This window comes from Lathyrus oleraceus, chromosome 7 (genome assembly GCF_024323335.1).
Source record: "Lathyrus oleraceus cultivar Zhongwan6 chromosome 7, CAAS_Psat_ZW6_1.0, whole genome shotgun sequence".
Lineage (NCBI taxonomy): Eukaryota > Viridiplantae > Streptophyta > Magnoliopsida > Fabales > Fabaceae > Lathyrus > Lathyrus oleraceus.
Window position 1 is genome coordinate 262,456,958 of NC_066585.1, and position 14,942 is coordinate 262,471,899.

General features: G+C 35.1%; 1 protein-coding gene across 1 annotated transcript; it reads right to left on the bottom strand.

The window, feature by feature from the left end:
* Positions 1 to 12,937: 12,937 nt before the first annotated feature.
* Positions 12,938 to 14,704, bottom strand: LOC127100754 (phenylacetaldehyde reductase). Its single transcript, XM_051038024.1, has 4 exons — positions 14,002 to 14,704; positions 13,728 to 13,890; positions 13,438 to 13,624; positions 12,938 to 13,325 (listed from the first exon to the last, which is right to left on the bottom strand). The coding sequence occupies exons 1-4, from the start codon at positions 14,485 to 14,487 to the stop codon at positions 13,181 to 13,183; spliced, it is 981 nt and encodes a 326-aa protein (XP_050893981.1). The 5' UTR covers positions 14,488 to 14,704; the 3' UTR covers positions 12,938 to 13,180.
* Between the last annotated feature and the right edge of the window lie 238 nt (positions 14,705 to 14,942).

Consider the following 14,942-nt stretch of genomic DNA (forward strand, 5'->3'; position numbering starts at 1 on the left):
ACGATCTAGCGTGTGATCCATTCTGATCCCTTATCCCCCAGCAACGTATAACACACTCTGACTCCCCAGCGAAGTCGACAGCCTAATAGATGACTCACTATACGGTCTAGCGTATGACCCGGTATGACACCCATATCTTCAGATATCGTCTAATGTACGACGCACTCTGAAGTTCTCATCATCAAACTTCCTGGATGGCATCTTTAAGCCCATCTCCATCAAGAATAACTGCTGATTAACAAGTGCAAATTTTTGGGGCATTCTAGTGTTTAATATTCTTCCACCTCCAGACCACGAATGACATACATACCATTCTAACTCTCTCGGTTCAAGAATATTAAACAGGGGCATTCACCAACCCCCTTTTATTTTAACATACCAACTTAGTCAAGCTTTTTATTCTTTCTTTTATAGGATGTATCAAGGTTCCATGTTCTCTTTGCATTCCTTAAAATTAGTCCCAATAAGGACCGAAAAATAACTCAAATTAGCAGATATTGATGCAATTGAAGCTGAAAATAGAACAAGAATAAATACTATAAATATACTCATAACAACAAAAATAAACCAAATATTTAATATGTTCAAATTACAACATAACCTATCTCAAGATACCTAGTGCACTCTCAATATCAAGTCATTGGATAATAATATTGATTTCTAGTGGTACTCTTGTTGGAATGATCAAACATTGATAATAAAAACATATCAAATAATAAACCTCTCTTTGGATTGATGTATCATTCACATGTGAAACCTTATAACTATCACATGTTTACCATCATAGGTATGTATGATATCCGGTGAAACATCAATTGTCATTTGGGTCAATTGACACTCGCATGGATAAACAAGCACACAATATTTTTTTTTTTTAAACATTTCTCATGAGTAATCTCCATAAAAGAGGTCACTTTTGTGACTTTTTATTTTAATGGACTTGTTTAAAATATTAAACTATTGCATAAAATAAAAAATATATCCAAAATATAAACATAAATGTATCAAAATCAATGGATAAAATAGCTAAGGGCACAACCATGCAAACCACCACGACCTAACCGTGTTCCAATTCGTGTCTGCGTTGTCATGCGAAGCACGACAAAACACCACAATTCCAAATTATAAAAAGGGAAAAAATATATATAAGAAAATTGACATTAAATCACATATATTATTAATTATAATAATAAACAACATAATTAATATATATTATCAAACACTTTTACAACAAATGTAACAGTGTAGCCTAATGTGAATATTGACATAAACTTATGATACTCATGTTATCATTGTCATGGTCTTAAAAAACATGTTACCTTAATTGTAGCATGTGGTACCACATGAAACTTATTTCTAAGCATACCGGTTCATGCACAATTACGATTTCACTTGACAAAAATTATTGACGGCAACATGGTTAAAAATTATAAATACATTTTAACTAATTAAGACCAAAAATCACAAATTATGATAAAAAGACATGAACCTTACATAAAACAGGAAGATCAAATGGGATCATAATTTTGAAACCCCAATATAAAAAAAATCTCAAATTCAAATTGAATCAGATAAAGGTGACCCTAATACCACTTGTTGGATTTATTCATAATCTTATGATTCCTACTTATATAGAAATCAAAAGCAGAACTCAAATCCCTATGAGTTGATAACCCATCAACTCATTTCCCTTAAGCCCATACTAAAATTCAATCATGGAATGAAAGCAGAAACTTACCCGTGTTTATCGTTGGAATTCCCTCATGTTTACGAATATGAGGTCTTCTGATTTTAGAGTTCTTTATGGTTTCTTGAATCTCTTCTAACGGGGATGAAGAGAGAATTCTGATGAACCCGTGTTTTTTTATTTGCTCTACAAATGGAGACCATAAACACTATAAATAACCTTAGGGTTATGTCTTAGTTTTCAATATTCTAATTTGACCCCTCATTAAATTAGATAATGATCTATGGTATATACACAATAACCTTATCTTTCATGACATTTATGCTTTTACCCACAGACTTAATAATAATTAGACCATTATAACTTTGGCTAATTAAATAATAGTCATAGCACATGTAATATTACATTTGTGACCCAAAATTCTAACGAGTGGGGGATCACTTCTCTTCATAAAGATTTATATGAGGTGTTATTCTCAACTATTGGGAACCTCACAAATGTTCAATCTACCATTTGGAATCTCTTTCATGGTCATATGAAACTTTTTTTGGAGCAAATATTTTAACTTCCAATATACAAAAGCAAATTGGTCTATTATAGAACCATAATTGATTAGAGAACAGAGGTTGTGGTGTGCAACGATGTACCTGAGTTTCTGCTACGGTGAAAGAGGGGCTGGCCTACAAGGTTAGAACTCAAACGTTCAAGTTAGTATATGAGAGAAATGAGTGAATGAAGTTTGAATTTTAAATTATGTACCTGAAATTGTTGCGAGTGATATTTATATAATGGAGCCGTTATAACAACCCAATATTCTCTAAGCGTAGGATGCGAGGATCTGTTGAATGTATCATGGGCCTGGATCTCCTATCCTCTTCCCCGTGATAATTACCAAATATTGAAAGCAATTGAACAAATTATTGTCTTCTCTAGACCGCAACCGATAGCCCTTCGGGTCCGCCTAGAGCAGTTTCCCCCAAATGTTGAACATGTGACTCCATACACAAGAGGGGCTGAATTGTGGAGGTTTAAAAAATGATGGTTTAAAACAAGTATTTTCTAAATCAGATTCTGAAATATTTTTTCTACAAAGGTTTAAATATTCAGTGGAAAGTAAGGATAACTAAAATAAGTGGAAAGTATCCAATAATGTTTGAGATATTTTAGAAGTGCATAATCCTCTTCTCAAGAGTTGCTCGTGAAAGTATCCAATAATTCTTGAGAGCTTTTAGAAGGTTAAGACCAAGATACTCCTCATACAAGGAAAACTAATTTTTAGGCTAACTTTCAACCAAACAACAAACAATAGAATGAAGCGGTTAGTCTTCTATCCAAATAATGAAAAAAGCTTCAAGCGGTTATTCTGTAAGCCAAAGTGAGATTTTGCACAGGCTGATCTAGAACCAAGTTGTAGTGTTGAGTTGGTTATACTCCCAACCGAACCAAATTTTTACATGGGCTAACCAAGAACCGAACCGAGATTTTTACTTGGCTGACCATGAACCAAACCGATATTTTACCAGGTTGATTTCAAATGTAATGTCAGGTCTGCTTGCTGTGAGATATAGCAGACTGCCTATCATGCTTCTGTATAGACTTTGATCTACACTGACACCATTTTCATCTTTGGAGATTTTTACATGTGTAGGAGCAGGAGTTATTTTATGGCTAGCATTCTCCATGCCAAACTTCTTCACAATGTTCTTGGCATACTTGCTTTGAGATAAAAAGATAGAGTCTTCCATCTGTTTAACTTGTAGCCTAAGAAAGTAAGTCAGTTCTCCAACAAGGCTCATCTCAAACTCAGATTGCATTTGTCCAACAAAATGTTCAACCACCTGCTCTGACATTCCATCAAATACTATGTCATCTACATATATTTGTGCCACCATGAGCTTCCCTCCTTCATTCTTCACAAATAGAGTTTTGTCAATACCTCATTTCCTGTATCCATTGTCAGTGAGGAACACTGTGAGCCTCTCATACCAAGCCCTGGGAGCTTGTTTTAACCCATAGAGGGCTTTCTTCAATCTGTACACATGTTTTGGAAGGTTTGGATCTGTGAAACCTTTAGGTTGTTCAACATATACTTCTTCATTTAGATAGCCATTTAGAAAGGCACTTTTTACATCCATCTGAAACAGTTTGAATTTCAGAATACATGCCACTCCAAGCAGTAATCTAATGGACTCAAGGCGAGCTATAGGAGCAAAAGTTTCATCAAAGTCAACTCCTTCAACTTGAGTATATCCTTGAGCTACCAATCTAGCTTTGTTTTTAGTAATAACCCCTTGTTCATCAGATTTATTCTTGTATACCCACTTTGTACCTATGACATTTACTCCTTCAGGTCTAGGAACCAATTCCCATACTTCATTCCTTTTGAATTAACCTAACTCTTCTTGCATGGCATTGATCCAGAACTCATTAGTCAAGGCTTCCTTGATATTTCTAGGTTCAATTTTTGACACAAAGCAGCCATGTGAGATTACTTCTCTTGATCTAGTAGTGACTCCTTTATCTGGGTCTCCTATGATAAGGTCTTTGGGATGATCTTTCTGAATTCTGATAGAGGGTCCCTTGTTGATTTTGTCATCTTCAGGTTCAGCTTGAGGTGGTTCTTCTTCCTTATTCTTATATGAGGAGTCAGCTGGAGAATCATTCAGAGATGTCTCGACATCGTCTGTGACATTAGTCTGTTGACCATCAACCATTACATTAATGGATTCCATCAACACATTAGTTCTGGAATTGAAGACCCTGTAGGCTATGTTGTTTGTTGAGTAGCCCAAAAATATTCCTTCATCACTTTTGGGATCCATCTTCCTTCTTTGCTCACGATCAACTAAGATATAGCATTTGCTACCAAATACATGGAAGTATTTTACTGTAGGTTTTCTTCCTTTCCAGACTTCATAGAGAGTTGTGGGAGTCCCTTTCTTTAATGTCACTCTGTTGTGGACATAGCAGGCTGTGTTCATGGCTTCAGCCCAAAAGTGATAGGGTAACTTCTTAGCATGAATCATAGCTCTGGCTGATTCTTGCAGAGTCCTATTTTTTCTTTCCACCACACCATTTTGCTGGGGAGTGATGGGAGATGAGAACTCATGATGAATTCCTTCTGAAGAACAAAATTCAGCAAATTTTCTGTTCTCAAACTCCTTTCCATGATCACTTATAATTTTGATAACATGACTTTCTTTTTCCCTTTGAAGTTTTAGACATAGCTCCTTAAATACTTCAAACACATCAAATTTTTCTCTTATAAAATTGATCCAGGTGTATTTGGAGAAATCATCCACCACCACATATGCATATTTCTTACCACCAAGGCTTTCTACCTGCATGGGTCCCATTAAGTCCATATGAAGTAGTTCCAGGACTTTGGTAGTTGTGTCATGTCTGAGCTTCTGGTGTGACATCCTTGTCTGTTTTCCAATCTGACATTCTCCACAGATTTTTCCCTCATCAATCTTTAAGTTGGGAATCCCTCTAACTGCTTCTACTGATATGATTCTCTTCATACCTTTCAAGTGCAGATGGCCCAATCTTTGATGCCATATTTTTACTTCTTCTTCTTTGGCTAAGGTACACATTGAAGAGTATCCAGTTTCTTGAGAGTTCCATATGTAGCAGTTGTCTTTGGACCTAACTCCCTTCATGATTACTTTATTTTCTTTGTTAGTAATCAGACATTCAGTTTTTGTGAAGTTTACATTCAGACCTTGATCACATAGTTGACTGATGCTTATAAGATTCGCAGTTAATCCCTTAACAAGTAGAACATCATCAAGGTCAGGAACTCCAGGGCAATCCAGCCTACCCATTCCCTTGATTTCACCTTTTGCACCATCACCAAATGTAACATAACTCATGGCATGAGGATGAAGTTCAGTCAACAGGTTTTTGTTCCCAGTCATATGTCTGGAGCAACCACTTTCAAAATATCAATCTTCTTTGGCTGAAACTCTGAGGGAAGTGTGGGCTATTAGACTTGTGACCTTTGTCTTGAGAGCCCATTGCTTTCTGCTGACAGTCCTGTGATGTTTGGACCTAGATTGGTGTTGAGACTGAACAGGACCAGGATAGCCATATAGCTTATAACAGAAGGGTTTCAGGTGGCCAAATTTTCCACAGTATTGGCATTTCCATCTTTGATGGTTCCCTTTCTGGTGTTGTGACATCTGATGTGACATCTCAGGTTTGCTTTTACCATGGTTGCTCTTAGATTTGGATTTTGATTTGCAACTGCACTCAGCCTTGAATCCAATGCCAAATTTGTTTCCAGTTATTTGCCCAGTCTGGAGAATCTTGTCTAGGGTGGCAGATCCATTGTTAAGCATTTTTACATACTTAGCCATCTCATCTAGTTTGGAATTCAAGAATACAGCCTTAGTTTCCAATTTTGAGAAGGTTTCCATATACTCTTTCTTCTCATTTTTCAGCTGAGCTATCACTTGTTTCTGTTTTTCAACTTGTCTGCACACTCCTGCCCTTCTGTGGCACCACTCTTTGTAGGTAGTGTCCAGCTCTTCAAAGGATCTTTCATCATCAATTGACTCTTCCTCAGACCCCCATCTTCCTGTCAAAGCATTCACATGATTTGTAGCTTCTTCAGTTTCACTTCCATCAGACCAAGAGGCTACAAGGCTCCTCATTTGTTTCCTGAGGTAGATCCCACATTCAGTTTTAATGTGACCATATCCATTACACTCATAGCACTGAACTTCTTTGGGCTTTTCTTCAGACTTTGTGGTCTTACCAAAGCTGTTGGATTTATTGATGTCAGATGTGATGTTTTTGACATTGCCCTTAGCTCTGACATCTACCTTTTTCATTAGTCTGTTGAACTGTCTTCCCAGCATTGCTATCTCATTTTCCAGGTCTCCATCAATGTCGTGATCACCTACCTCATCTTTCTCTTCGGTGTTTGACATAAAAGCTATGCTCTTGGCCTTCTTTTCAGCTCCCTCACATATTCCCATCTCAAATGTTTGGAGGGACCCAATTAGCTCATCCACTCTCATATTTGAGATGTCTTGAGATTCTTCTATGGCTGTGACTTTCATAGAAAATCTCTTGGGGAGTGATCTTAATATTTTTCTTACCAGCTTTTCATCTAACATCTTCTCTCCCAAGGCTCCAGAGGCATTGGCAATTTCAAGAATGCTCATGTAAAATTCATGAATACTTTCATCTTCTTTCATTCTTAGGTTTTCAAACTTGGAGGTGAGCAGCTGAAGTCTAGACATCTTTACCCTAGATGTGCCTTCATGAGTGGTCTTGAGAATGTCCCAAGCTTCTTTGGCTATTTCACAGTTATTTATCAGCCTGAAAATATTCTTGTCCACTCCATTGAAGATGGCATTCAAGGCTTTAGAGTTTCCAAGAGCCAGATCATCCTCTTCCTTGGACCATTGTTCTTCAGACTTTTTCTCAGTAATGGCTTCTCCTTCTTTAGTAACAACAGGATGCACCCAGCCTGTCAAGACAGCTTTCCAAGCCTTGCTATCAAGGGATTTTAAAAAGGCTACCATTCTTGGTTTCCAATAGTCATAGTTAGAACCATCCAAAATTGGTGGCCTATGAACAGATCCTCCATCCCTCTCCATTGTACCAGAAAGTATTCTCCCTAGATCTCACCCAGAGCCAGAGCAGGATGCCTGCTCTGATACCAATTGAAATTCTGGTATCAGATATAAGATGTCGAAGGTAATGTCACGACACTGATATCTGGTTATAAACAATGGATAAACAAAAACAGAATTGTAAAGCAAATCACACAAGCAATTGTTAACCCAGTTCGGTGCAACTCACCTACGTTTGGGGGCTACCAAGCCAGGAAGGAAATTCACTATAATATAATTAGTTCAAAGACTATCCGTACACTTCACCAAGTTACAGTCTTTCTCACCTAATCTCTACCCGTGCAATTTCTACCTAATCACTCTTAGATATGAGAACCCACTCACTTCCCTTACAATCACACACCCGTGATTTTAAACAACAATCCCTTGTGAAAAGAAAATACTTTTCAATTACAAACTCTTGATTTTACTTCACAGTTTCAATCAAGAAGACACACTCTTGATCTTGCTTCAAAGCTTTGATCAAGAAGACAAATCAGTCCAATTCAATCATCAATGGATGAGTTGAATGACCTACAGACACAAACCCTAGCTCTCTCTCTAAATTTCGCTCAGTCTTGGTTGTGTATTCAAACAGGTTTTTTGAGTCCCCTTTTATAGAAACATTGGACATCTTGAAAACCCTAAATCTATTTTCCAATCAAATCTTTTTATAACAGCTGTATAGATCTCCCTAGAAAATAAGTAAATCTGGTTGAAATCCCTGATAGAATGCGCCAGCTAGCCATATCTTCAATCAACCAATGATTTCCATTAATTGTGCAATCACAAAACACCAGACATTCATACTGAATGTTCTGTGTACAGGATGTCATGACATCGGGTCTGACATCTGGAAAAATCCTGCATAATCCATATTTCTTTTTATAGCAGGTACAGCCATATCAGATACCATGACATTGTGTTATGTCATATGAAACAATCCTGCATGAACATGTCTTCCATTTAAGCTCCAGCAGGTACAACTAATATCAGAAGCCTTGTCATTGTATATGGCATTCTGAAACAATCCTGCTTGCACATGTTCTTTAACTCCAGCAGGTACATAGGATATCTTATGTTAAGACATCACACATGACATCTTGTGAACACTCTTTGTTTTACCAAAATTGCTGCCAACACTTAGAATCAACACTTCACAAACCCAAACAAATAGCTTTTCTCAAATGAATGATCTCACAAACCAAACAAAGACATATACTAATCCCCTAAAGATATTTTATACTAGTTTAGCTCAAACCGAAATAACTAGATCCTTAAGGAAGAATATTTTACTCAAGAGGAAAAAAACTCTTGGTAAATTTAAGATATTTCCCTTTTCCCAAACAACTTCCTCACTAAATTCAAGAACGTTTCTCAAAGCGTTATGGCTAAAAAAATATGTGAGAGAAACAAAAATAATTTATAGAGAGATTGAGAGAGGGATGTGAGATATCTCACATCTTTGGATGAAAATAAATAAAGGTAAAGTCCTCTATTTATATGCCAAGGATGGCTCAATTTAGGAAACCATCCATGAACAAAATTAATTACTAATGGATTAACTAATAATTTAGGAACATGAAATAGATGATTATTGATGCCCAAATGGGAAGGTTTTGATATAAAGTCGCTACCATTCATTAAGATACTGACATAATCGATTATGGACTTATTTCAACTTCACCTGATGGATTATGCATCTATTCTAATCGGTTAGACAAATCAGAAAGTTTGTCTTAATCTATTTGACAATTTCCAATTCATTTGGCTAGGTTTCTAAATTTTTTAATGATCTTATTTGAAAAAGATAGAGATTTCAAAAATAGTTTTCTCTCCCTGTGTGCGTGTGTGTGTGTGGGGGGGGGGGGGGGGGGATAGTATGCGCGTGCGCGTGTGTGTGATTTAGCCATACTACTTATCAAAAGCGCTTATGTGTTTTTATAAAACATTAACCACTTCAACTACTTTAGGTGTTGTCATCATCAAAACCATGACATTATCGGGGCTAAGCATATCTTGCTTATCTAATAGGTTTGATAACTTCTTTATTATACCTCCAAGCACATAGTTCCAAATTATCCCCCTTTTTTCATAATGACAACACATCTCTCAGGGAGGTGGTAAAAGAAAGACATATAAATAAAAAACTTGAGTGTTTAAATACCCATTCACATGAGTAAAGAGTATACTCTACTCTCCCAAAGATTATACTTCTCCCCCTTTTGCATGATCAAAAAGGTGAGTGAAGATGCAAGATGGAAATTTAAATATGCAAGCATATTGATCACATAGGTAAACATATTAAAGGGAAAAATATTTCTTTAATTCTAAACATGCTAGAATTCAAAGTACAAGGATGCACTAAGTTTCAATAGAAAAGGAAAAACTCATAAAAGCAACAAAGCAAGAAAACTTAAGCAAAACACTAGTTCGCCTCTTCATCATCCTCACTGGATACAATTTGGGATATGAGATGGATTTTATCGAGTTTTTTAGTGAGGTGGTGAAGCCTTGAATTTGTTTTTCTTTGAATCCTTATCATCACCTCTTAATTTTGAAGGGGGTTGTTGAAAATGTTTGAGGAAGAATGAGGCAGGGCGGTGTTCTTAGCTTGTTGTCTTTCTCTTGATAGTCCCTTTGAGAAATTCTCTTTGTTTTAAATTATGAACCCCATTTGAATCAATATTCCCGTTCCAATTTTTGAGTGTCTAATCTCCAACTATTCCTCCTCTAAATCGTAGCCGGAGTACTCCATAACATTCCTAATTAGTTTGCTATACACTAAAAGCGTGTTCTTCTTCTAGGAATCCACCATGTGATGGATCACAATATCAACCCAAACTTTCTTAACTCTCTTTTCGAAGAACCAAGCCAGAGGTATGTCCAATTTATTGATATGGCTAGAGTTTCTTTTTCTTGGGGAGAGAACACGATTCACATTATAATGAATTAATCGAATATATGTGTGTATCAAGCCAATGGGAAAGGGATTGGAATGATGGAAGTTTGATCAATAAAAAATGAAACAACAATAGGATTAAAATTAAAGTCATTACCTTCTTGTCTTTCATCATACTCAAAGTCATGGTAAGGAAGATTTCATATTTGAATGAATTCTTCAAGGGTGAACTGAATTGGATACTTCTTCACTTCAGTGTTGAAGAATCCACTTGAATACTTGAGGTTGGCGTAAAACAATCTCACTAGGTGAGGAAATATTTCTTGAGGTACTAACCAAAGTTCCTCAATTATGCTAAAGTGAAAGCTTCAACAAAATTTCACTCTTTGAAGAGTTGCTTAACCAAGTACCAAAATACAAGTATACCTCTATAAAGGTAGTATTTATTGTAGTTGGGTTCTTGTTCTTGTGTTGAAAAGACTTTTGAGTGGTATGAGGATGATGGTTAGGAGGTGCGAGCTCTTTTGAGTGCTATAATGGTGATGATGAAGAGACAAGAACTCTAAAAACACTAATACAATGCACACAAAGGATGGTGGAATGATATTGAAATAAAGATGAAAGAATACCTATTTATACTCATTGCCTAATCGATTAGAATGGAGGTCTAATCGATTAGATCCTTCATGATTGCACTTCTTTGGATCGAGTTTTGAAATGATTCATATTTAGCATGCATAAACTATTAGTTAGGTTTGAACTTGATCATGATGTTTTTAATAAATTCCACGAGTCAGTGGAATAAGAGCCATGTATGTTAATGATTCAAGTTAGGTGGAAGAAAAATCTCAAAGTCTTTTAAAAATTGTGAAAAATTGAGATTTTGTGTGTTTGATTCAAATCAAGCTCATATCTTGATTCAAATCACTTTGGATAGAGGAAAATCATAAATTTTCAAACACTTTGGTTCGAATCAAAATATACACTTGATTCGAATCAACAAATTATGGGTCACCTCTACTAGAATTGATTCGAATCATACTTTACATCTGATTCGAATTAGATAGTTTTTCCACATTTTTCTGTTGGCTCAGCTTAATTGATTCAAATCAGACTTAACACTTGATTCGAATCATTGGGTTTTTAATTCAAATCATACTTTGTTCTTGATTCTAATCAACTGAAATGCTCTTAATTTGAATCTAACTAACTTTTTCAACTATATATTGTGCTTAATCTCAAGAACATATAAAACCTTTTTGTCATCATTTTTCAAGTAACGAATCAATAAATTGATAATAATTTTTGTGTGATTCTCTGAAAAATCAACACCCTCTTTTTTTGAAAGTTCATCGCTCTTGCAACGGAACTCTTAGATCTCCAACTTCAGTTTGATTTCAGATCTTGATAACAAGAGATTTCTAATTGATTAAAGGAGACACATTCTTGAAACTAATCTTTCTTGAAGATTTGGTTGAGATTTTCAGGTAGCTTGCAAGATTGAGGTTGTTGTCATTGATCCTGACAAATATCTAGTGAAAAGAACATGGTTCTTCTCTCCAGATTGCCTTGGTAGTGACTGTGTGGAAGGCTACATATAAGGTGTAGTTATTCTCAAATCTTCAGACACTTCATTGCTCAAGAAATCAGTAGGATCAATGGGTTGATTACTACACATAAATGCTTGGAGTAAATTTGTGATATTGGAATATTCGAGAAGCTTTAAAGGAGTAAAGATTACGCAGAAGTGTTTGGCATTACGTTGTTTACAAGTCAAGATCCTGATAGGAGATTTTATAATTCTCAGCATTATTATGGATTGATGATTGCATAGACTCTTGCAAATATTTCTCAAATAAAAAGGAATAATGCAGGTTCTAATGGAAAATCATTGAAGAGTGTACATAGGCAAAGCGAGGACGAACGTCGAAACACTATAAATCTCAGTGTCATCTCTCTCCGTACTCTCGCATTTAATTTTCGTAGGATTTGCATGCTTAGGTTTTACAATTCTAGCGTAGTTTATCGTTTATTAGAAACAATTGAGTTAGAGTTCTATAATATTGGATTGTTGTATAATCACATCTTGTGAAATATACAATTGAATCAATTGTAGACCTTTGTGTATCATCACGAAAATCATCATTGATATTTGTAGATTCATTTAGTGTTAACATGACCATGTTTCGAAAAGTATAATTTTTATATTTTCTCTTCAAACCTTCCGAGCGCACTTTTGAAAAAAATTCTGATATACCGATTGAATTTTTCAATAAAGGTTTATTCGCACCCGTCTAGACTATTTTTCTCCTTCCATATTCTCACCCAATAGATCATTATCTTGCTTATAGTGATTTATTGCAAAAGTTTAGATTTGTAATAGATCTAATTCATTGATTATTCCATCTTTCGATTATAATTATATATACTCTTATCTTTAGATTGACCAACCATTTGATCTTAATTATTTTGAACTAGGAACTAAAATTGAGTTATCATAACAAGTACAATTACATCAATATTAATTATTATAAGAATAGAGACGTTGGGAGGAGCAAGTAATCTGAAAAGTAATAAACAACATAAAGATAGGAATAATGATACGAATTTACATTTCCAAGTTAATAATATTTCAAAAATAGCACCGGGTGTTCAACAACAGTTAAAGCAGTCAGAGGTTTATGATTCAAAATTTGACATGAGAAAAAAAAATACTAGTAATAACTATTAATAATTTGCTATTTAAAAGATAACAATGAAAAAAAAACAAATACATAAAAAAAACCGATTACATAATGTGATTATAATAGCACTAGGAATTGTAATTGAAAATCAAAGTAAGGTTTAAAAATCAAATTTGAACTGGCTTAGTATGATCCAGTACAAACCTTATTTTACATTAAGAAATAACTCATCTTTATGCAGCAGAGTTTTTTAATACAAAACAAAATGAAATATCATAAATTAGAAGTGAATAAATTTTTTCTCTCTTAAACTTTCTACTATCTCTCTGAGGCTGACTTCTAAGGGAATGAATTCAACTCCCAATATCTTTGCCTTTTCTTTTGAAACTTGAAATGTTTGCATCAAAGGCTTATCATCTGCACACCTGATAACACAGTTTATTTACAAAGTTAAAATATGTGTTGAAAAATTAGAAGAAAAAACATTTTTTATATATATATATATATCATAGTATTGAATTGAATAATAAAACTTACTTGTTTGGAATTTGCAATGTTGGATACATATCAAGTAAAATCTTAGTAAGTTCATAAAAATGTATCACTCTTTCAACCAAACAATATCTTCCACTAGCAGAAGAATCCTCATATGCTTGAATATGCGCGTTTGCAACATCCTTCACATTGATCCATCCAAAAGCAGCATTCATAAATGTTTCTGATCCTGCATAACACAATTGAATGCAATATTAGCCATGTTTGCGTGCATTCGTAACATAAACACAGATACAATTTGTAAAAAAACTTCACCAGCAAATAGAAAGTACCATTTATCAAGTCAAGAATTAAAGTGGAACTATCGTTAAGCTCAGGTTGCAAGAGAGGCCCTATCGCCACAGCTGGATTCATAACAACATAGTCAATATTGTTTTCCGTTAGAAATTTGTTTGCAGCTTCCTCTGCTGAAGTCTTTGCAAATTGATACCACATCTGAAATACAGTTATCAAAACAATAACAAGTACAATTACATCAATATTAATTATTGCTCAATAATTACCTAGTAATTGGAAAAGAGGCACATGATATAGTTCTATATATACCTTATTTTCCAATAAGAATTCTGGATTTGAAAACCATGTCTCATCAACTATAACTTCTGGTGTTCGAGGCGTGCCGTTGTATAAAGCCGTGGCAATGGAAGAAGTTAAAACAACTCGTTTAACTGATGCCGATTTTGCACATGACTTCAAAACATTAAGAGTTCCCTTCACAGCAGGATCAATTAACTGTGTCTGAGGGTCGTCGACAACGAAATGAACCGGTGAAGCAGTGTGAAAGACACCATGACAACCTTGAATAGCAGAATCAAAGGAACCTTCTTCTAATAGATCTGCCTTAAAGAGTTGCAATCTTTCCTTTGCACCATCGAGTTTAAGCAAGTGATCAACCTTATTTGGATTATCGATATTACGAACAGTGGCTCTAACAGTGTAACCACGTTGGAGAAGAAACTTAACCAGCCATGAAGCAATATAGCCAGATGCACCAGTGACACACACCAGCTTTCCATTTTCACTACTATTCATCCTTCTTCTATGTATCTTTCTGATTAGTACACAATAGATTGATGTTTTCTTATTCCAAAGTTGGGTTTTTATTAGTTAAATTGGACGAGAGTCAATAAAGCAAGTGCACAGAATGCGATTCCATATTTTTTAAATTAATGTAGGAGGCACACCAAGTTTGACATGCTCCAAGGAAGAGAATGCATGTTACAAGGAGTAGTAGTTGGTTTACTTGCTAACCTCACCAACCCACAAATTGCTTCTTATTAAACGAATACTTTCCTCTCATCCCTCGGTTGTTGCGTTACGTCTTCTTATTTTAGTTTTAAATAATCTGCATGCTTTCAATGGTCTGTACTCAAGAGAGAAACCGGTCACGTTTAAATTTGACCTCTCTCATGATAAAATTTATCCTAAAATTTGTCATTTATTGTAGTGGAGTTTTACGATCATACAAAATAGCACCAATTTCATAT